Raw genomic sequence first — 23,403 nt, forward strand, 5'->3', positions numbered from 1 at the left:
TAACATTATGACCAAAGAATTCCATCCGCCATGTTGATTGTTTGGATATGTGGCATGCATGGCGAACTGTCACGTATGAAGAATACCTTGTTCAAATCCGCGTATGCATTTAATTTTTGTTCAATGTTTTCTTTTTTTTCTGTATATGCTTTCTTTTATCTTTGATCAGGAAAACACATTATTCGCTATTAATTTTGTGCGAATAAGCGCCACACACCCGAAATAAAACCGTTAAAGGCTGACATTATTGTATGAAACCTGCTTCTTCCTTCTTTTGTACACTTAGCTAGCAAATACGTTTGAGTATACAAAGTACATTTGCTTATTCCGAGCGAATAGCTGATATGCTTCAGCTCGTGCTTGTTTTTAAACAATAATGAAATATATCTATATATATATATATATATTAATTAATAACAGCAAAGACAAAACCCTCCAACAAAACCAACATTGCCTCTGACGGATATCAGTACACAAATTGACCCGATCATCTGTTATTCTATTGTAGTCAATAAGAAAATTGAATATTTTTCTTTGATTTTCTTGGATATCTGCTGACTGGCAGTGATTTGTTTTATTTAGCAGCAAAAAATACGAAAGCCTAAACAGAAAATACAGTATGTAGGACAAAATCAAGCAAGTGTTATTTCGGTCATACACGTTATGACATTGAGTTTTAACTAGAGATTTTGTACCAAGAATTACAAAGAATGTTATATTTGTAAAATCAATCCGAAGTTCAAGCTTAGAGATTGTGATCTCCTTGTGTAAATGGCATTGATATTTTTTCTTCTAATGACAAAACGAGAATGTTGGACTCTGATTTGCCCCCACCCATTATGGTACCGCAGATCTAGGTCTATGGTCGCTTGCAGCAGTCGGCTGCACGTTATCCACGGATAAATTGATAATATAATGAATTGCATACAAGTTTTCATTTCCTATCGTAGGAAAGGGGTATACCACTTCCTGTGACTCCCAAAAGTCCATGGAGTATGGACGCCAATTTGATGCACATCAGGTAACATCATTTCTGTCAGTCTTTCTGCCATTCGGAATTTTGCCATATTCTTTTTACTTTCTCCCGTCCCGCATTCCTGATTCCCTGTTCAGAGTTTCCCTGGCGTCGTATGTGTCGTATGTTCGCATTTTGGGCACAAAGTATTTGTAAGTATTTGGTTTTATGTCCGTTCGCATGATTGAAACTACAGTTTTTACGAAGGGGTGTCCGTGTCTGCACTGGAAGTTAAATCTTTTAGGAAGCGACTAAGGATCGACCATGTAATTTTCGGAATTTAGGTTGGTCAAAATATCATATTGTAATGGACTGAACCGAGTCAAGGCGATTTCGGAAGTGATTTATCAGACCAGAATATCATTCATATATATATATGTGTGTGTGTGTGTGTGTGTGTGTGTGTGTGTGTGTGTGTGATTATCACAGCATCATATGTTGCGGAACTAACGTACATGGTATTGAAAGAACATTTGCCGTGGTCTTATTTCAGTTTATGCATAAAGAAAGTGCTTGCCATTTCAGCTACGAATCTGGTATTTTGGAAGACCCTAATACGCATGCGCCGTCTGACCTCTACCAAATGACTTCTGACCCAGAAACGGCGCCAGAGAAACCATGTATGCTGGATATTGAATTTAAAGGAGGTAATGTACAATTTTTATTATAGATCATGAAGCAGACTATTTCCCTTTCTGTGTATGATTTTGCCACATATGTATATCATTCATTGTAAAAGAAGAGTCAGGTTAATAGACGAGAGAGAGAGAGAGAGAGAGAGAGAGAGAGAGAGAGAGACAGAGACAGACAGATGCAGAGAGAGAGAGAGAGAGGCTGCGATTTTCAAGATTGCCGTTGTCATAAACAGTGCTATTTGGACACACCTTCATTAATTGTTTGAAGCTAAACATGTCTGAGTGAAGTCGTGAACTTGACCAATAGAAAAAGCATTTTAATTATGTACAGATTTTAAATCTGACGAATATAATTTAAATTCGTTGACATCAAGGAGTTTGCTGTAAATTGTTTTTTTTTTCTAACGCCTTCCTTTGGTCACAAAGCTTATATATATTGCTATGCTACATATCGTGATGTACATGTAGTCTTTCTGATTAAAGGTAAGCATGGCTTCCGTCACTGAATCGTGTTTCAGGATATAACATGATGGTTTCTTACAAAGCAAATGCAGAAAAAAATCAATACTGTGAAGCAAATAAAAAAAACCTGAATTAAAAATATGAAGATTAAGAAAATTATCCGCAGGTATGGTCAAATAGGTAGATACTTTCTTTCCGTATTATTGGACATTAATACTGGGAATATCCTGTGTTGCTTGAAGATGTGTTGATGTGCACACAATTGTATCTACTACAGTACCTTTCTTAGCTATCACACACATACACACACAAGCACGCACACATGCGCGCTTTTCAAGACATTGGATATTTACTAGTTAATATAATTTCAAGGCAGGTCAATTTAAGCATGGATCAATTTAGGCATGGATCAGTGTTTCTTTGTGGGCCTAAAAACTAAACAAAAAACTAAATAAAATGTACTATACATCATAAATTTGTATAGCGATGTATATGCACCGGTTTATGATTACTTATTGTTTGCCTGGAGGGCCCCGAGCGGCCGAGTGGTCTTAAGCGCTCACCGTTATGCATCACTGCCATCTCACCTCTGTCTGCGTGGGTTCGAGTCTCGGGTTCGGCCAACATGGATATGTGAAAAAGATTGCTATTAGCTTCTCGTGGGTCGGTGGTTCTTTCCGGGGTTTTCCCGGGTTCTTCCTCCACCATTAATACTGGCCGCCATGTATAGCCTATCTTGTGCTGAAAAATGGTTTAAACCCTACAACAACAACTAATTGTTTGCACACAAAAAATGGATTCTTCAATGGATTATATATATTTAAAAACATACGAGTTAAAGTGGTAGCAATGGCGCATGTTTTGCATATCTAATTAATATCAAGAAAGAATATATATATATATATATTATGAAATGAGGCGATTACTTCCTCTGTACGTAACAGAGCTGATAGACTAAGTGAGATTTCATTCACATTAGCCATATACTAATGTGTATTCTTTCTGATTTCTCTACATTTTTGCTACAAGTTTCATATCGGTTTGTAATGGAGATATACTAGGATTTTTAGCGAGTAAATCGAAACCAAGCACTTTGACAAGATTTTAATCCTCTGGAATAAAAAGAATTTTAAAAGCTTATGAGAAAGGAGACAGTTTCTACATTATTGTGTCTAATAAGCAAATATTGAAAAGTTCAGAAAGATAACCGAAATTTTAAGAAGGTATATATGCTTCAAGTAGCGAAATGGAACTGTACGTGTTACCCTGCTGGAACGTTCACCCTATATAGTTATTTTTCTCACAAAAGCATGTATCTTAGGAATATTCTGCCGATATCAGAGAAAATCAATTCATCTTCGATACAGATTTTGTGGGAGCAGGCGCGCGCCCTTCCCACACACTCGCCCTCGATCCCCCCCCCCCCTTACCACACAAGTAAAACAGCGTGAAAAAACGTGATTGTTCTCTAGATGAGTATTCATTACCGATAGTTTAAATTATGCATTGGAACTACTTATAACGCAAGAGCTATCCATCTGTCAGTCTGTCTGTCTGTCTATCTATCTATCTATCTATCTCTATCTATCTGTCTATCTTCTCTCTCTATCTCTATCTATCCATCTATATCTATTTATTTCTCTCTCTATCTCTCTCTATCTATCTTTCATTCTCTCTCTCTCTCTCTCTCTCTCTCTCTCTCTCTCTCTCTCTCTCTCCTTCCCATATATCTAGCAATCGGTCGGTCGGTCTGTCTGTCAATCCATCCACGATCGGTCGCTGTTTCCCCTACTTCATTTCATCCTCTATTAAATACATACATATGCACATGCATACATGCATGCCATACATTCACACATACTAACGTACATGACGACTTCATCATCATCATCATCATCATCATCATTCTCATGACCTAGTGTGGTCGTCGAGGCACTGTGCTGCTGAACATCTGACCAGTTCCCTCCACTTGTCTCGATCATGTGCCAATGCCTGTGTCTCCGCAAAACGTTTCCTGGTCCATTCTGTGATGTTGTCAGTCCACTTTTTTCTGTCTACCTCTCCTTCTGCCACCCTGGACGCTGCCCTGTAGGACTGTTGTGGATAGACTGTTGGCTCGAGTGACATGGCCATACCATTTCAGCTTTCTCTCTTTGACGGTGGTGAGGAGGTCCTCATATTGGCCTACTTTGCGCCTGATGGTGTTACGCACTTCTTCATTTGTGATGTGGTCCATGTAAGAGATGCCAAGGATGGTTCTGTAGCATCTCATTTCAAGTGACTGGATTCTTCGTTGTAATTCTGCTGTCAGGGTCCAGGCCTCACATGAGTACAAAAAGATTGAGATGACTAGAGCTCGCAATAGTTTTCAGACAGATATTCTTGTCTCTCCAGATGGGGCTTAGCTTTGACATAACTGCCATTGTTTGTGCTGTTCTTGACAAAATTTCTGCTCTTGATCCCTTTTCGGTGATTATGGAACCAAGATATTTGAACTGGCTCACTGTTTCCAGCTCATGTCCTCTGACTTTAATCTTGGCTGAGATTTGTTTGCCACTATTTGTCATCAGCTTTGTCTTCTCATCGCTTATCTCCATGTCAAATCTGGAAGATGCTTCATCCAGGTTCTTCACTAAGGTGGCAAGCTCGTATTCACTGCCTGCCAGCCCATCAATGTCGTCTGCAAAGCGGAGGTTGCTGATGTTACGCCGTCCAATGCTGACTGTCCCATAGTGGTTTTCCAGGGCTTCGCTCATGATGCGCTCTAAGTAGATGTTGAAAAGCGTGGGTGACAGGAGACAGCCTTGACGCACTCCCACTGTTGTCTGGAACCAGTCCCCCACAGAACCTTGGGCAATTATTGCACTGGTAGCCTTGGCGTACAGCTGCTTGATGGTATTGGTTAATTTTTGACCCATGTTATACTTCTTCATTGTGGTCCACAATGCCTCATGCCACACTCTGCCAAAGGCCTTTTTGAAATCCATGAACACATGATAGATGTCTTGTTGGTGTTGCGAGTACTTTTCACACAGAACCCTGAGATTGAATATTTGTTCTGTTGTGCTTCTTCCACTCCGGAACCCAGCCTGTTCTTCAGCGATTATTTCTTCTGCTTGTGGTTTCAGTCTGTTCAAGAAGATCTTCAGCATTACCTTACTAGCATGGCTGATCAAACTGATAGTTCTGTAATTTTGGCACAGCTGGAGATTGTCTTTGTTGGGGAGTATTATAATCAGTGACTGGGTCCACTGTGTTGGCCATTCACCTGTCTGCCAGATCTTGTTGCAGATGTTTGTTAGTAGCTCTTTCACTGATTTCCCCTTCCCCCCATTCTTGATACGTTCAGCTGGGATGTTGTCTACTCCAGCTGCCTTCCCATTCTTCAGTGCTCTTACTCCTGACTCCACCTCTTCTTTTGAGAATGGGGAAGTCATCATCATTTGAGGAGTTTGGAACTCAAGCACCTCTGGGTCTCCTGTGGACTGATGGTTGTAGAATTCTTTGCAATACTCAGTCCATCTTTCTGCAATGTCACTCGCTTCTGTGAGGCATTTTCCATTTTGTCTTGAATGCTACTGACTCTTGGTTGTTTCTGTCTGGTGAGGTCTTTCACTATTTGGAACGCCTTTTTGACGTTATTCTTTATCAGACTGCTCTCTATTTCTGTGCACTTTTGTCCAATCCAATCTTCTTTTGCTTTCTTCAAGTTTTTTTCTGACATTCTTGTTTATTTCTCGGTACTCCATTGCCCCTGTTGTGTGTCTGGTGTTTTTGAGTTCTCTTCGAGCATCACACAACTTCAGAATCTCTTCTGTAACCCAGGGTTTTTTCTTCGGCCGATGGAGGTCAGTGATGTCCTTGGCAGCTGCTGTCACGACTATGTTGAAGGTGTCTGTCATCCCTTTGACATCACCATCCATCACAAGGAGTGGAGCAAATTTTCCTCCAATTGTGGCTTGGAATGACTTGCAGATGTTAGGGTCCTTCAGTTGTTCAAGGTTGAATTTGAGCCTGATGTTCTCTGGCTTGTTGATTTTCTTCAGCCTCGCTCGGAAGTTCTTATTTTTTTCCATTTTTGCAGTAATATTCCATGGAAAATAATAATTTTTTATGTTTATCAAAGCTTGTTGTTTTCATACCGGACCGGTCGTCGCCCGGGTCAACAAGGACCGCGCCTGCCGTTGTCCACCAGGACGGAGGTGACAAGTTTGCTACTGGTACTCTGCATAAAATCAGAGCGAGAGACAGCATTGCCATCGCCACCTGGAACATTAGAACTCTGTCGCAAATTGGAAGACGCCAAGAGTTGACACATGAGCTGGAAAACTACACATGGCACATTCTGAGACTCTGTGAAGTTAGATGGAAAGCCCTAGGAGAACACCAAACTGAAGATGGGCATATATTGGAGAGTGTGACAAGTCCATAAATGGAGTAGGCTTCCTTGTAAACAAAGCCATCAAGGGATCTGTGCTTGAATGGTGCCCCATATCTAGCAGAATCATCTCCATTCGTCTGAAAGCATCTCCATTTAACATTACAATTATCCAAGTCTATCCTCCAACTACCGATCATGATGATGAAGAAATAGAGGAGTTTTACAAAAAACTACGGGGTATTCTAAACATGGTCGGTAAAAAAGACATCCTCGTCATCCAAGGAGACTGGAATGCCAAAGTTGGCAAAGATGCTCTAAAAGACTGGGAAGATCATTGTGGACCTTCTTGCAATGAGCTTACCAATGAAAGAGGGAGACGGCTGCTCGAACTCGCAAGCTACAACAACTTGGTACTAGCCAACACCCTGGGACAACATAAATCTTCACGATGCTGGACATGGCACGCACCAAATGGAACCCATCACAACCAGATCGACTACATACTGGTTCAAAACCGTTACCGATCTGGCATCAATAGAGCAAAAACAAGGACGTTCCCAGGTGCTGATGTTGGGAGTGATCACGACCTCGTGATTATGAACTTCCGAGTGAGGCTGAAGAAAATCAACATGACGAATTACCGACCCACAGATATAAAAATATACAATGACTTAATAATTTTAATTTAGGACTTGCCGACACACATAACAAAATAAAAGTCAGTCACTTATACTAGATTTACGACATGCCGACCCACAGACATTAAACTACAATGACTTAATACTTGGTTTACGACTTGCCGACCCACAGACATAAAATACAGTGCAATCATTTAATATTTGATTTACTACTTACCGACCTACAGACATAAAACAAAATACAGTCATTTAATATTTTATTTATTTTCGTTAATCCTTATATATCATACAGACAAGATTCACCCAGACAGAAACGTCCTTCTGTCCAGTCGTAGAACGTTAAATTTGCACATCGCGGTTTTCCTTGAAAATATATTTTAAGCAGCGCATCTTTTTATCGTTAAAAAATAATTATCTTTAATGAAATATTTCTACTGATTCTGCTTGCTATGCCAAATAACACAGAAGGACTAATACTTTATCTAATTCACCCCATATTGTTGTTGTTATTATTATTATTATTATTATTATTATTAGTTACGCGTTTAGGCTCGAATAAACAGCAACACAAAGAAGGAGTGAAAACAACAAGCTTTGATAAATATAACAAATTATTTTTTTCCATGGAATATTACTGCAAAAATGGAAGAAAAATAAGAACTTACGGTTTTAATAATCAATTTCAAAATTAATACCAAGAATAATCCATGAATAAAATTTTAGAAGTCCTGATATTGAAATGTTCTAATTACTTCAAGTTCGAGTCCCGACGAAGAATCCAAGATGGAAGGAGATGACTTATGCTGCATCTTGTTCAATGTTGTTGTTTACAGTTCCTTGTAGAAACACAATAAACAATCCTCCAGTTTCGGAAATCCAAATAATTTTTTAAGAAATGTCTTTGTTTAAGAATTATGTGTAAGCACAAAAATCCAAATAATCAGAAGAAAAATTAACTTATATGTTATATCTAGAAAACTGGCTACAACAGAAGGAAACGACTTGACATCAAACGATTTTAAGCCCAGATTGACTAAATTCTCTCTAAGCATCACTTGTTAAAACTAACTAATGCGCAATTTCGGAAATGCCTGAATTGCTAAATAGAGGATCACGTGATCATGTTTACATATACAAAAATCACGTAGCCACAGTATGACTTGATAACGACCAATCATTTTACTCTTGAGAAAAAATGTTGTTTGCTTCAATAAAACTATTTAAAAGCCTAGGGTCACTTATTCAATACAGCCTCGATCTCACTCTTATTACTCCCACAATAAAATTACATGTAAATACAAGAAAATAACTTGTTCACGTGGCTGTTACTAATTTTGAATTAAAGTCGGGAACTAGGTTTACTAAAATGAACAGTCAAGGTCAAACTATTTTCTGAAACAGTATCGAGTTCCTAGTAAACAGAGCTACATTATTTCGACATATTGAAATTAAAAGATAAAATTAAAAAAGCAACTTACAAACAATTAGATCAGATAAAAATTAAATAAAATATACATAACATATTATTATTATTATTGATATTATTATTATTATTATTATTATTATTATTATTATTTTATTATTATTATTACTATTATTATTTTTATTATTATTATTATTATTATTATTATTATTATTATTTTATTATTATTATTATTTTATTATTAATATTATTATTATTATTATTATTATTATTATTATTATTATTATTATTTATATAGAAAGCAGGCCTTGGGTATTAGTGTTTCTCTCTAAGTAACCTTTTAGTTGAGATTTATTTCAATACGTTTACATGATTTTAACTGTCACATGAATGGATATGTATTGAAGTGTAATTTACCAGACATATGAGGCGGATGTCTTTGTTTACTGTACTCAAAGACCTGGTTAATCGAAAAAGGTCGTAAATTCGTAACATCTATCAGACCTGAATGAGTGCATCCGGGAAAATTAAATTAATTTGTTTTTCATTTCTAACTGATCTAAAGTTGACTAATGACAAGGTAATGTAAATATTCCCGATAAAGTTCTTCAACACTTTAGCTGTAAAACTATCTTGCGTTTGTTCTATTCACCTGATTCATTACTACATGCGTCGTTGCGTAGGAATGTACGTTAGGGATATTGGCAGTGCACAATTCAGGACATGTGGGTTGGGGATGGTAATCTGATTGTGAAGAAATGGCTAAAAATTCTTGTAATAGGGATATCCCGTTTCTTTCATTTGAGTATCATGCATTATTAGCAGTGAGTGTGTGAAATAATAACTTGTATTATTTTTCATACCTTTTTATCCAGACTTTTATGCAGTGTGCTGCAATATGCAATGAAAATTAAATGCCACTGACACTTGTAAATAATTCATTTAGTGTCAAGGAGAAGTTGATTTTGAATAAAACTTGGAAATATTGAACATGAGATGTTTTTTCTGCACATACTGTTTGCAAATAAAATAGATTTTTTAAAGAGGAAAATACAATTCTGGTTATCTAGCTGAAACTGATTTTGTACAAAGAAAGAAACAATGAAAGATATTTACATAGATATAATAAGGGTAAAGTAAGGGTGAAATCCAAAAACATGCACACTAATGTAGTTATTGAAGGATATTTCAAAATAGTGTTACCAACCATTTATTAACTAGCTGGTTTATGAAATAATACAACATTGAGGATTTATCACACAGACAAGATGTTAAAGCATGCAGAAGAATATTGCCTCTTCAAGGCATACAATGTGTAAACTATCGAATCATTCAATATTACTTGCCAGATTTCCTTGGTTAGTTTGGAAAGGTGTCCCTTTCAGAATATTGTTTGGTATTTTAAAATGTAACTAAAATGTATCAAATTTCAGAGAACATATTAGCCTGGTCTGTCATTTAGAACTGTTTTTCTATTCTCGCTTTAAAGTATGTTAAGTCTTTTGACGATTGGTATGTGTTCTCGTATCCACCAGTTAAATCTGGTAAAACGTCAACCCATTTTCTGGATACATTTTGGAGTGAAATTCTTCCACGATGTGGTCTTGAGAGGCCATGAAACCTTTCCAATACATATGCTTCTTCATCTGCGTATGTTGGAAAGTAATCAGTGGTTTCTTTTCCAATAAATCCTTAACCTTCACGTTGTAAAAATAGTTTTCCCCATCAAATTTTCCTTTCAGGCTTTCTTCATTTGAAGATTTCTCTGAAAGCATCGTGTATGTCACCTCACATTTTATCTTAACCCCAAAGTATTCGTTTCAACGGGGTTTGCTTTCGGCTGGTCATTCTCGTTAACTACATAGACCTTCTATATGGAAATCATTTTCTCCATTGCCTGCGTGGTGTGTAGATACATTGTGCTTTATTTTGCCTCGTTTGAATATGTTCCAATAGTTCACTGCTCTTTATGTAAGCGAGTTTCAGATTCGTGATTAAGATGTTTTGTCAGCTGTTTAAAATGGTGTGCAACATCCAAACAATAATTTACACTTGAAAAAGATCTTGAAGTAAGCATTACCAACAGGCTAACAGAACATTCATCAACAACGGATTTTTTTTTACAGGATTGTTCAACACTTCTAGAACACATTCACACTTATGAATGTTTTTCAGATTGATGCCAAATATTGCCATTTCTATTGTTATCTCAAAGACAGTTGTGAATGTTGTCACTGATATCAAATATTGCCATTTTTGTTGTTGACTGAAAGACAGTTGTGAATGTTGTCAGATTGATGCCAAATATTGCCATTTTTGTTGTTGACTGAAAGACAGGCTCTTCACATAGAGAGACAATATGTGTTGTTTCCATAAATTAATTCTGTTTTCTTTGAATCGCTGTAGACTGATCTCATAACGTTTACGAAATCCTTTAATTGTACTGTACATTTTGCAGGATACATATTTGTGTATTTATCAAATAAGTCACGTCTTTCTTCCTCGTAATGTACTTTCTTAATCGCTTTGCTATCTGAGTTGATTTTTCTTGTGTGAATGCTATCGACATCGAATGTAATCTGTAAATCTGGTATGAATAGTGGATGTAATCTGTAAGTCGTCATATTGTTCTGTAACATTGCAGGGTATCTCGATGTTTGAGATTGGGAAGTCAACATTTGTAATGTCTTTAGTGTTATTTGGCCATACTTTTTATCCTATCCAGACTTGAAATCACGAACGCGTTATCCGTTCATGCTGAGGATGATGCTTTTATGTCAAATTCCTGATATATTTATGTCACTTTTCTGTAAACTGTCAATTTTATCACAATCGCAAAACTTTGCCAGACATAGTTCAAATTATGTTTTCGTTGCCACTAACTCAAAATCAAGGAGCAAAAAGTACAGAAAGAAACCTAATACCTTTAAAACTTACTTGATTTGAATTAAGAATTACGTAGTGCATTTTTCAGTTTGTTCCTTGTTATCCTTATTGTTAAAGTAACACTACTACATAATATGAAAAAAGACAAAATTCCATAAAATTATAGGGAATTTTAGTCCTTCTAAAAATAAAAGTTTCTGACCCATATAGACCTGTCAAACTTTTGGGTATACATAGAAAATCGAAGCCAAACTTTCAGATTTTGAACAGATTTCGAGCATCATTTTTGAATTTATAAATAGCGCACAGGAATAAGGTATATATATTTGAATATCTGTGACTATTACCATAGAAAATGATGAATCGTGCAAACATAAGCGTGACGAAGAACCACATCCCAGAAGAGGAAACGTGGTTTGTGGAAAAACCGTATATACAGATGGGATTAGTTTCAAGAAGGAGACGGAGAAAGAATAGAAATCAGAAATTACAAAAGATACAACAGAGCTACGCGCTCCCAACCTGTGTAAAATGACTTGAAGTAAGTTGATACGAGCAAAAGAATGGCGTATCAAAACAATTAACTAACAACGCTCGAATATTAAGGATTTTTAATACATAGTACTCTGAAGAGCTCGGCTGTCACAATTACCCTGAAATAACCTACTGAAAGCTTCACACAAAATATTTCGTGTTATAGTTTCATGTCACAATTACCCTGAAATAACCTACTGAAAGCTTCACACAAAATATTTCATGTTATAGTTTCATGTCACAATTACCCTGAAATAACCTACTGAAAGCTTCACACAAAATATTTCATGTTATAGTTTCATGTCACAATTACCCTGAAATAACCTACTGAAAGCTTCACACAAAATATTTCATGTTATAGTTTCATGTCAGTAAGCTGTTGGTATGCGGGATTTACTTTGTCCATCTATGTGGTTTGGTTAATCAGTCTTCAATAGTCATGCTGAAACTCGTATACAGCTTCACGTATTAACTTTGATCTTTCACTAAGGATGAACTTCGGATTAGTATGTGTTTGCGAGGTATACAAACAGATAGAGGGCTCATTCTTTTATTATTATATTTTACGAGAGAGAGAGAGAGAGAGAGAGATGGTGATATGACTGAGTTATTATCGTTCTGCGCACAATAAAACCAAATTTTATTCACTTTATAATTTTCCTAACTATGAACAATTGCAAAAACTGTAAAATTTTGGTTTAAATGTTTGCCACATAACTGACTCACAGTCATCTGTATGTGATGACAACAAACTTGTTCCTCAGTAGATTCAACAGCATAACGACAAGATGTGATTGGCTGCTACACAATGTTAACATGCCACTATGGGTGTTGTGATTGGCTGCTACACAATGTTAACATGCCACTATGGGTGTTGCACTTTAATACTGGCGTTGCTGTTTCGCCCAAAATCAGGATACGGTTGCTTTTATTAAAGTAAACAATATTTCTATTGGCTATTCTTTCTTTCGAACAACCAGTTGTGACAAACGCATATTTATAATAGTTAATAATAAAAACAAATTTTAAAACAGAGATTAAAACTTGGGCAAATACATAATACAGTATGTATTAAATCTTGAACTCAGTAAAGTTCCTTTTGTTTTATTTATTTTTCAACGCTTTTGCAGTTTTATGGCCACTTAAACTCTGCAAAAAGATGTTACTTCCCTCGGTTTAAATCACTGATGTCACAGTCTGCCAGAACAAGTACTTTCCTCGGTTTAAATCACTGATGTCACAGTCTGCCAGAACAAGTGATGGCATATGTTTAGGTTTCAGACAGATGCTTCACAGTCGCAATATTGCTAAGAATGCAGTAAATGTCTGAAGTTTTATGAGGATATATATATATATATATATATATATATATATATATATATATATATATATATATATATATATATATATATATATATATATATATAACAGTTCTGAAGAGTATTTGATATCAGTAGGCAGAGATATTTTTAACTTCCATGCACATCATATTGGTGTGTTAGTATGAGTACATATATACCCCTGGAATCTCTGGTACTTTATCGCAGCACCCTGAAATAGTGTGATAGAGAGGTCAGCATAACATTTCCTAACATTCATATGTGCAGTCAAGGTTGCTAAGTATTTCTATCTTATAATCCACCAAATATCAACACACTAGAAACGGGAGCGACGCGAGGCAGCCCTGGTAAGGAAGTCGTATTTCCCAAAGGGAACTATATATATATATATATATATATATATATATATATATATATATATATATATATATATATATATATATATATATATATATATATATGTGTGTGTGTGTGTGTGTGTGTGTGTGTGTTGTGTCAGTTACTGATATACAGACGGAAGCAGCATAAATAAATCAGATTTTGTCATTGTCGAATATTACATTGTTAAACTGACCATTTATTTCATATTCCTACGTCTACTGCCTCAATTTTGTTTCCGTTTTGTTTTCATAATGTATGTCTTATTTAAAATTATTGACACATCAAAGCAGTTGACCGGAACTGGGTTGGGTTGGTATTGGACCTACGACGATTTGATTACTAGTCGGACGCTCTACGAAATGATCTGTCGCGGATACTTATTATCTGTAATGAGGTTTGGTAGAAAAATAATATTTTGAAAATAATAGTTGCCAAGACATCAGTGTAGTTTCTACCGATTTTTCTAGATATTTGCGTACGCGGTACAGTATACTCTCTTAATGCCGGTACTTGAAATAATTTGTTTAGACAAAGTCTCTGTACAAACATTTTAGTACAGCTAAAGGTCAAATTCTACTGGCAAACAATACAATAAATAAATAAACAAATAACCAAACAGCAGCAACAACAACAACAGCAGTAAAATTAATAATAATAATAATAATAATAATAATAATAATAATAATCAACACATTAAAGTAAAGTTAAAAAAGTTGTAATTTGTTACGCCTGTTCTCCAAAGATTTACTAACCTAGACTGGCAGTAAGATATACAACATAATAAATACGAGGAAGTGGCAAACACCAATTACAGTCATCATAACTCCTTCATGACCCTAAGTAATAACAATTTAAATATTGTCCTCCAGAAAATGGACATAGCATTTTCGATTTTGATGTTACTCACTGACATCAGTCAGCCCATACTATATCTGTGGCTGTGTGGCACGGAAAGCCTAGATAAATATACACGTAACATTTACCCTCACTTTAAAGTTTTGTACATCTGTTTAACTATTTTCCAATCATTTTATGCACATATATGCATGTGTATGTGTGTGTGTGTGTGTGTGCGCGCCTCTGTGTGTGTGTGTGTGAGAGAGAGAGAGAGAGAGAGAGAGAGAGAGAGACGGAGAGAGAGAGAGAGAGAGAGAGAGAGAGAGAGAGATTAATTTCCATTTCCAATTAAGATTTCGTTTTTAAATCAAGGAATACCAGTCAGAGTGAAGAATCATAACGACGGTACAGAAAAGACGGATGCCCTGGAACTGTTTCTCTATCTCAACAAAATAGGGTTTGTATCTTTCAAAGTCAGCGTATGGATGGAACATTGACATTCAAGGTCAGCAGATAGATGGGACACTAACCTTCACTGTCAGAATTTAGATGAGACACTGACTTTCACTGTCAGAATTTAGATGAGACACTGACTTTCACTGTCAGAATTTAGATGGGACACTGACTTTCACTGTCAGAATTTAGATGGGACACTGACTTTCACTGTCAGAATTTAGATGGGACACTGACTTTCACTGTCAGAATTTAGATGGGACACTGACTTTCACTGTCAGAATTTAGAAGGGGCACTGACTTTCAACGTCAACATATAGATGAAAAAATGACTTGAAAAGTTAGCATATAGATGGGACATTGAAAACTTTGTTTTGATGCGAAGGTCAGCGGAGTGGTCTGTTTGCTTATAAATAATAGAAAGGGGCTGTTGATTAAAAGGGATCATGGCACATCCACTCATTATGATTAGGGGCTGGGGTAACGTAGGGTCCTCGGATCATTGCTTCCATATTTCACATTCATTCTCGACAGACAGATAAGTATGTAGACAGTAGGTAAAGTATCAGTATTTATTCAGAGAGTGAATGTGTGTACTGAAGAATTGGATTCTTATATCATATTCTAAACTTGATTTTCTTGGTGCAGTCAAAACTTTATTACAACCAGAAGAAGAAATTGAAATGTATGTGTCAATAATAAATGCCATAGAATAACTTCTGATAAATTGAAATTGTCATGTAATAATTTGGAGATTCAAATGGGATGGACTAACTTTACACCAAGGATACATATATATATATATATATATATATATATATATATATATATATATATATAATACATGTACAAAACTACATACGTTTTCTGTTCCGAGTCAGCTAAAAGAATGCATTTAATATGGGGTAAGGACGGCGTCGACGTATTCATCAGCCATATCAAATGAGTTCTTTTCCCCATCTCGGACCAATACAGTAATTCAGTGTTTTATTTATTACACATGCATCTTTTATGCTCTAGGTAGGTTTTTATCTTTATTCTTGATTACAATTTAGAACCAATTAGAACTGATAAAAATTAGATTGACTGCATGTAAAAATAATGCACGGACGTCAAAGAAAAAACGTGAGGTGTTCCAGTGATAGTGTGTTGTATTTTGCTTTGAGATTGAGAGACAAGCTGTTAAAAGATCAACACCTAAACAAACGTATTTTTACTATAATGTTTATGGTGCACTGTTTTATTATGTCTATTATTATGTCATGTATTATGAGACTGGATTGCCTAAAGTACCCAATAAACTTTCTGTTCTGTTATTGAATAAATTGGAGCGTGCGATAGAAAAATATGGACAATATCTGTATTGAACACCAGACCAGAAATTTAAGATTAAATTGTTATGAAATAAAATGTGAATGTCAGTGTATTTTCTTACCACCATGCAACACTCAGTTATATGTAAACGATTATTGAAGATTGGATTGTAATGTGGATTAGATGCCTCGAGAAATAAATCGACAGTACATACATACACATCTATGTGCATACCCACCTATGCTTACATACATTTTGGTATACATGAATAGGTATCAAGCGTAATCGAGCACCTTTGAAGTAGATATAAATTAGTACATTTGTGTTTCATTCAGTATAAATTCATGATCATAAATTGAAGTTTCTAAATTTTTTCAATAATTTTTTAAATACAATTTCTTGCAGTGGACAGCATGGTGTTGGTCGGATAGACATTGTTGAAAACAGGTTCATCGGGATGAAGTCACGAGGTTTGAAATGCTTTATTATAGTGGGTAGAATCAGTTTTATGATCTTTAATTTCACCCTTCATAACTATACACTTAAGAAATTTTGCAAGTAATCTCTGCTTATTTACTGACATATACATTTCTTTTCTTAAAAATTCCCAACACTAACAATGTACTTATCTTAAATCTGTAAGATAGGACAGAAGTATTAAAAAGCAACAACAACAACCCCCCCCCAAAAAAAAAAACCACAAGAAAATATAAATAATAAACAAACACTCCATGCAGGGCACGCCGTCGAATCGCAAATATGCCTGATACGTATAATGCATATTTTTATTTATATTTTACATCTATGCACTCTTATGTGGGCTTTTATGCGGTGCCAGTCTCAATGAGTTTTCTAGGAGTCTTAAATTTGTGCTGATGCGTGTCGAAATGCGTTATTATTATTATTATTATTATTATTATTAAACTGTTCATAAAAGGTTCACATTTTTGCTGCTTTGTCAGCTCTACTGGTCATGGGTCAAAAAAGAATGTATGGGATGGTCTGTTGTCCATCGTCTGTCTGTCCGTTAGCATAAGTTTCTTATGGCTATTCCTCCTAAACTACTTGGAGGATTGCCTTGAAACTGTACGTACCCATTGATCCATTGGTGAGGTTGGTCCTAGACGAAAACCGTGCTGATTGCACATCCAATACGGCTGCCATTGCAGCCATTTTGAAAACCTTGTTGTCGCCACTCACTGTGTTTTCAGTAAAAGACGCCTTATGATGCCTAGCAAATCCGAATTGAAAATGGCGCTGATCTGGATTCCAGTATACCGCCATCTTGAAAATCTTATCGCAACTTCTTCTGAACGCAAAACCATTGATATGGGTTTTTCCACCAAACGAGTTCTTATGATGTATAATTGGTCGTAAATGACACGTGTGTTGATGTGGGGTCAAAGATGTGTGACACAGTGGAGAGCTTAATAATGTCAGAATGGTCATATCAGAATTTGATCTTTACTAAGACCTTTTATAGTGCTTTGTTCTTCGTAATTTAAACCGATGCTGATCTCGCGTTCAATATGTGGCCATCTTGACAATGTTGCCAGCATGAGGTTTTCACCGATATACTTCCTATGATACCTAGTTGCTCGTAAATGAAAATCGTGCCAGTCATACATCCAATATGGCTGCAGTGTTGGCTGTCGTGAACATCTTGTTGTCGCAACTCAGCCCGAATGTTCATTACGACTTGGGGTTTTGACCAAATGACTTCTAACGAGGCCTACATTGTCCTGCATGACTATCGTGCCAATATGTCGACCATCACAACAGCTAATTTCAAACTCCTGTTATTGCGTAAGAATCAGAGTTGGCTTCAATACTCAGCAGTTAGAGGAACAAGTTGTGAAATTCTGAATTGCTGGAAGTATATTTCGGCCAGTAGAGCATCAGTCCTTTCAAGGGACTCTTGTTGTTCTTGTGGCAATCAGATGAATCGATAATATAGAAAAAATATGACAAATTGCAATACAGCTATTTAACTGTATATCTGAAACTGATATGTATTCTTATATAACAAAATATGTTATGCAGTACAACCATGTGTACTATAATAATTATCATAATAATAATAATGATAATAATAGTAATAATAATAATAATAATAATAATAATAACAATAATAATAATAATAATAATAATAATAATAATAATATTATTATTATTATTATTATTATCATTATTATTATTATTATTATTATTATTATTATTATTCCCAAAGTATTCTGGCTGAAAATATTTATAAAAATTATATTTTAATATATATCATAGATCTTACTCGGTAGTTTCTGTATTTACGAATTTTGAAAGTCTTGTGTACCATTCGTTTTTGTCCGAATTTTTTATATTTTCTAGAAAATGTATTCGGAATTATAAATTAAGACATGTTTCTTATCATCTGCTTCCTGACGTCATACGCCTGGATCAACCTGTATGCTTCGAACGGCCATTTCTCCTTTAAATTTTATATAGTTGGAATGATGATACAAACAGCCAAGGTGCATATAAATCTTCGTTATCCAAGGGCAGTTACTCTTCTTCGCATATTTTAAGTGAATGTGCTTTAACTCTTCGCCTCGTTTCTGCACAGACTGGAATAGTCTAATAAGTAATTTTGCCTTCAGTGTTTTAAGTGGAGTTTTTCCTCTTTCTATTTCTGTTGTAGGCATCTACGAGACCCCAGGCGGGACCATTCTATTGACGGCTCACCTTGACATTGAAGTTTTTACAATGGACAGGGTAAATACTGTTAGAACGCCATTCTCAAACTAATTTGTAGGTGGTGATCTCGCTTCTCGAGAAATGCTACTGCCACCGCACTTTAAGGTTCCGATAACAAGATGTACACCTTGGCATATCGATTGGGGGCATGGGACAGTTTTAATGCATAAATTTAATGCCGCAATCACCGGCCTAGTATACAAAAAAATTCATAATAAAATACACAAGTGAGGTCAAAAAGGTCTATATTTTGGGATACCTATATTAAACCAAAGCATAAGAATATTATACACTTGACCAGAGAAGTCAATGGCAGTACATAGCAGAAGAAGTTGATGCACCCCAATCCCAAATGTATACCTGCACCTTTCATGTCAGAAGGTCATTTTTGACACATTTTCGACACCATGTGGTGCTCACGGTGCAAATACAAGCACTTTTCCTAGATGATAATTCTGCAAAACAGTGTGCACTATACAGGCTGATGCAATGGAAAATGTTGGCATCCAAGCCGTTTTTGAGATATTCTACTTGCCACGAACCGACGTGTTTATTGGTATGGGAGGCTGGCTATTCTTCCTAGCGGACAATTGTATTTCACTATCAACATACTGCATAATAACTATGGAATGTGTACATGCCTGACATCAATTTCCAGAACAACACAAGCCCGAAACACCTACTTCACACATTATCCATATCTTTAATTAGTAAAGAATAATAGCTGAAAAAGTCACACCATAGCCTTAAGTTAAGAAATTTGCCAGGGGCCAATTTACGAAACTATCCCTCACCTAGATATTTCTGTTATTCGGGTCTGTGAATTTCATTGGATGCGGCGGCAAGCCACCGCATCCAATCAAAAATCAGTTGTTCAAATCTGAACACTGTTCCTACGTGATCGAGACAAAGGGGAGCACACAACTTGAATGGACTGATGAATAAGCACTTTTCATTTGACGGTCCGTGTTTGCACAAATACCTTTCACCCAAGTAGACCTGTAATGGCTTCCCTTTGGTACGCAGTCATACTTTCGATGTTAATCTTACAAAGTATCCTTTTTAGGTCAATGACCACTGCCGTTTTCGGCCGATGTACAATGCACCATGCAATTGATTAGTTAGAATTACATATTGTAACAGATTGTGTGTGTTTGTGTGTGTGGGAGGGGTATGGGCTAACTTGTGTAAAGTAAATAATAAATTTAAAGAAATGCTCAAAGTCAGGACCTTTTTGTGTTTGACTATGAACTTGTGATAAGATGCTTAATAAAAGAAATGTGACTAAAACATCAATGTATGTGTTTGATTACGAGTAACATATGCAATACACAAATGTATGTGTTTGATTACGAGTAACATATGTAATACACAAATGTATGTGTTTGATTACGTGTAACGTATGCAATACACAAATGCCATAATATGCTGGCCTTCATAACCTTAACGTAATTATTCAGCAAGAAATGGACGACCCACGGAGTAAGTATTTTGAAAGTTAGCCCTAAATTCTTAGTGTGGCGGGAGATAGCTGCTTATTTATGTGGCACAATATTACTTTTATATTAAGCTTGAATCAATAGCAGTGAATTGAATTTGTTTTAATTGAATTGATATTGTTGAACTAGAGATATGTAATTCCAGTCTGTTTTTGAGAATAAAGAAATTAAAATTTGTAGACTTGTCTTATTTTTATAAGTATCTATGAGCTTCCTAATGTCATCCAATAAAGTTGTAATTATAACTACCTCAATACAGTGTTTTTTATATTCGGTGGAGAGATGTTGATAGAGACGCTAATGTTGACAGCTATCTTCCGAATTTCGAATTTCGCTCCTATTTATACTCTTCAAAAAATAGTCATGTGACGTAATTTTAACCAATCAGTGCTTGGTTAAAATTAGCAGGTCTAATGGTGCCGAACAAATAATCTACAACCAGCGACACAACCTGAGGGGAAATATACAATTCGACTATCATCACTTGTCCGTTTACACTCTGTCATTAGCAAATACATAAACATTACATATTATATCGTGTCCGTCAAGCGTCAACGTACTTAAGTCGTAACCAACACTGTTAAACTTGGGTGAAGAGTGCACAACTACCAATGAATGCTGATAGCATAGAAAATATATTGACCAGCATAAAATGAAGAATACACTTTAAATATTCAAAACATACTTATGTTTGCATAAAAGAATGCCAGTATTTACAATCAACAAGTGAAATTTAATCAAATATGTGAACTTGACAAATTTACTGTGTGGAACCGGTCAAATGATCTAGTGTCGGCCGTCTTGCCTCCAGACGCGTTTTCTTGATGTTAGCTGTTGGAATCATCTAGTTTAGTGCTAATGTCGGCCGTCTTGCCTCCAGACGCGTTTTCTTGATGTTAGCTGTTGGAATCATCTAGTTTAGTGCTATTCTAATGATGATTTGGATAGGAATTTCAGTGTGATAAACTAATTTATTGGTGTGACAAATTGATATAAAATAAGATTCCGGAAGATTGTGTGAGTATTTAACGACGTGTGAGGGTGAACTCGATGACATTTGTTACCACACGACCTGCGATCACATATGATATACAGCATGAATGATTTGATATAAATATCAAGGTAAGTCGCGATGTATACAATTATAATTCATTACAATGTACAAATTCATTTTTTCAGAAGTTTATATATATATATATATATATATATATATATATATATATTTGTATATATATGTATATATATATATATATTTGTTGACGCGAACAACATGTTTAATTTATTGCATAAAAAATAAGAGCCTCCCCACCCAACATATTACAGCTTTAGAGGTCTATTACAATAATAACACTGGACAACAAATTTTTACAAAAGTCATGTTACTGAAATAAAATTAGTCAATTCTTATCAATTTTTATGTGCTGAACACGAATATGACAGTCAAATTGCAAAATTGGCTCTAGTTTTTTTGTAATCTGCAAGAAATTAATGTTTACGTAACGAAATGCATTCCAATAGTAAAAGGTCAACTGTAATAGCCTACCTATAAAAAATCAAGTCATTGACTACATCTTAGATTTCTTCGCCTGTCTCTTGTACAGCTGTTCGGGAGCATCTCTGAGGAGTGTCCAGCAGTAGTCAGCCAGCATTGTAGTGGACCATTTTCCCTGGTATCTTTGTTCCATTGTTGCGATATCTTGATGAAAACGTTCGCCGTGTTCATCACTAACAATACCACAGTTGCTAGGAAAGAAATCCAAATGGGAATGAAGGAAGTGAATCTTTAGAGACATATTGCAGCCAAGTTTCTTATACTTCATCAACATGTCTTCTACTAGTTCCTTATAGTTTTCTGCCCTAACATTTCCGAGGAAGTTTGTAGAAACTAGGCGAAAAGCATTCCATGCTTGTTTCGCGTCACCTTCCAGCAAGTTGTTGAACCGGTCATCTTTGAAAAGCTCTCGAATCTGAGGACCCACAAAAACTCCCTCTTTAATCTTTGCTTCGCTGAGTCGAGGGAATTTTTCATGCAGGTATCGGAATGCTGGCAAAGTCCGGTCAATGGCTTTCACGAAGTTCTTCATCAAACCTAGTTTGATGTGAAGGGGTGGTAGCAAGATTTTCTGAGCCTCAACCAGAGCTGGCTGTTGGATATTCTTCTCTCCAATGGCTACATTCTGCCTGTGAGTCCATTCCTTCCTCATGTAGTGCATTTCCCTTGCTCGGCTATCCCACTCGCATAAGAAACACATGTATTTTGTATATCCTTGCTGCAGTCCCATTAAAAGGGCAACTACCTTCAAATCACCACAGAGGTGCCAGCTGTACTTGTTATACTCAATGGAATTCAGTAGCTGCCTTAAGTTATCGTATGTCTCTTTCATGTGGACAGCATACGCTACTGGAATAGATGGAAGAATGTTTCCATTGTGCAAAAGCACAGCCTTGAGACTCAGTTTCGAAGAGTCCACAAATAGTCTCCATTCTTGTGGGTCATGAGTGATTTTTAAAGCATTCATGAGGCCCTCAATATCGGAACAGAATATCAGATTACTTTCCTTTCTGAAGAAAGGCTCCAATTGCTGGTGGCGCTTTCGATATGCAGTAATTGTGACATCTTCTTCTAGAAGATTCCATTGTTGGAGTCTTGATCCTAGCAATTCTGCCTTGTTCTTTGATAAGTCCAAATCACGAATCAGGTCATTTAGTTCTTCCTGTGTTATTCTGTGTGGGGTTGATGATGCACCACAGTGAAAATCTGGATCACTGCATGCTGATGGACCAGGAGAAGAACAGGTCGACTCACCTTTGTCTTCGTCAGATGAATCAAGAGAATATTCTGCTGGAGGTTCTGGAATAGGAAGTCCCTCACCAT

General features: G+C 36.0%; 1 protein-coding gene across 1 annotated transcript in view; it reads left to right on the forward strand.

Annotated features, from left to right (window-relative positions):
• The window catches only part of LOC149780372 (argininosuccinate synthase-like), a 48,356-nt gene that overhangs the window by 14,712 nt on the left and 10,241 nt on the right, over positions 1-23,403 (forward strand). The window contains exons 6-10 of the mRNA XM_089937273.1: positions 951-1,021; positions 1,541-1,662; positions 14,905-14,989; positions 16,705-16,769; positions 18,974-19,047. Coding sequence (XP_089793399.1) covers positions 951-1,021; positions 1,541-1,662; positions 14,905-14,989; positions 16,705-16,769; positions 18,974-19,047 — 417 coding nt within the window. The remainder of the gene's footprint in view (positions 1-950; positions 1,022-1,540; positions 1,663-14,904; positions 14,990-16,704; positions 16,770-18,973; positions 19,048-23,403) is intronic.

Source organism: Sinohyriopsis cumingii, chromosome 16, assembly GCF_028554795.1.
Source record: "Sinohyriopsis cumingii isolate HCF-2022 chromosome 16, ASM2855479v2, whole genome shotgun sequence".
NCBI lineage: Eukaryota > Metazoa > Mollusca > Bivalvia > Unionida > Unionidae > Sinohyriopsis > Sinohyriopsis cumingii.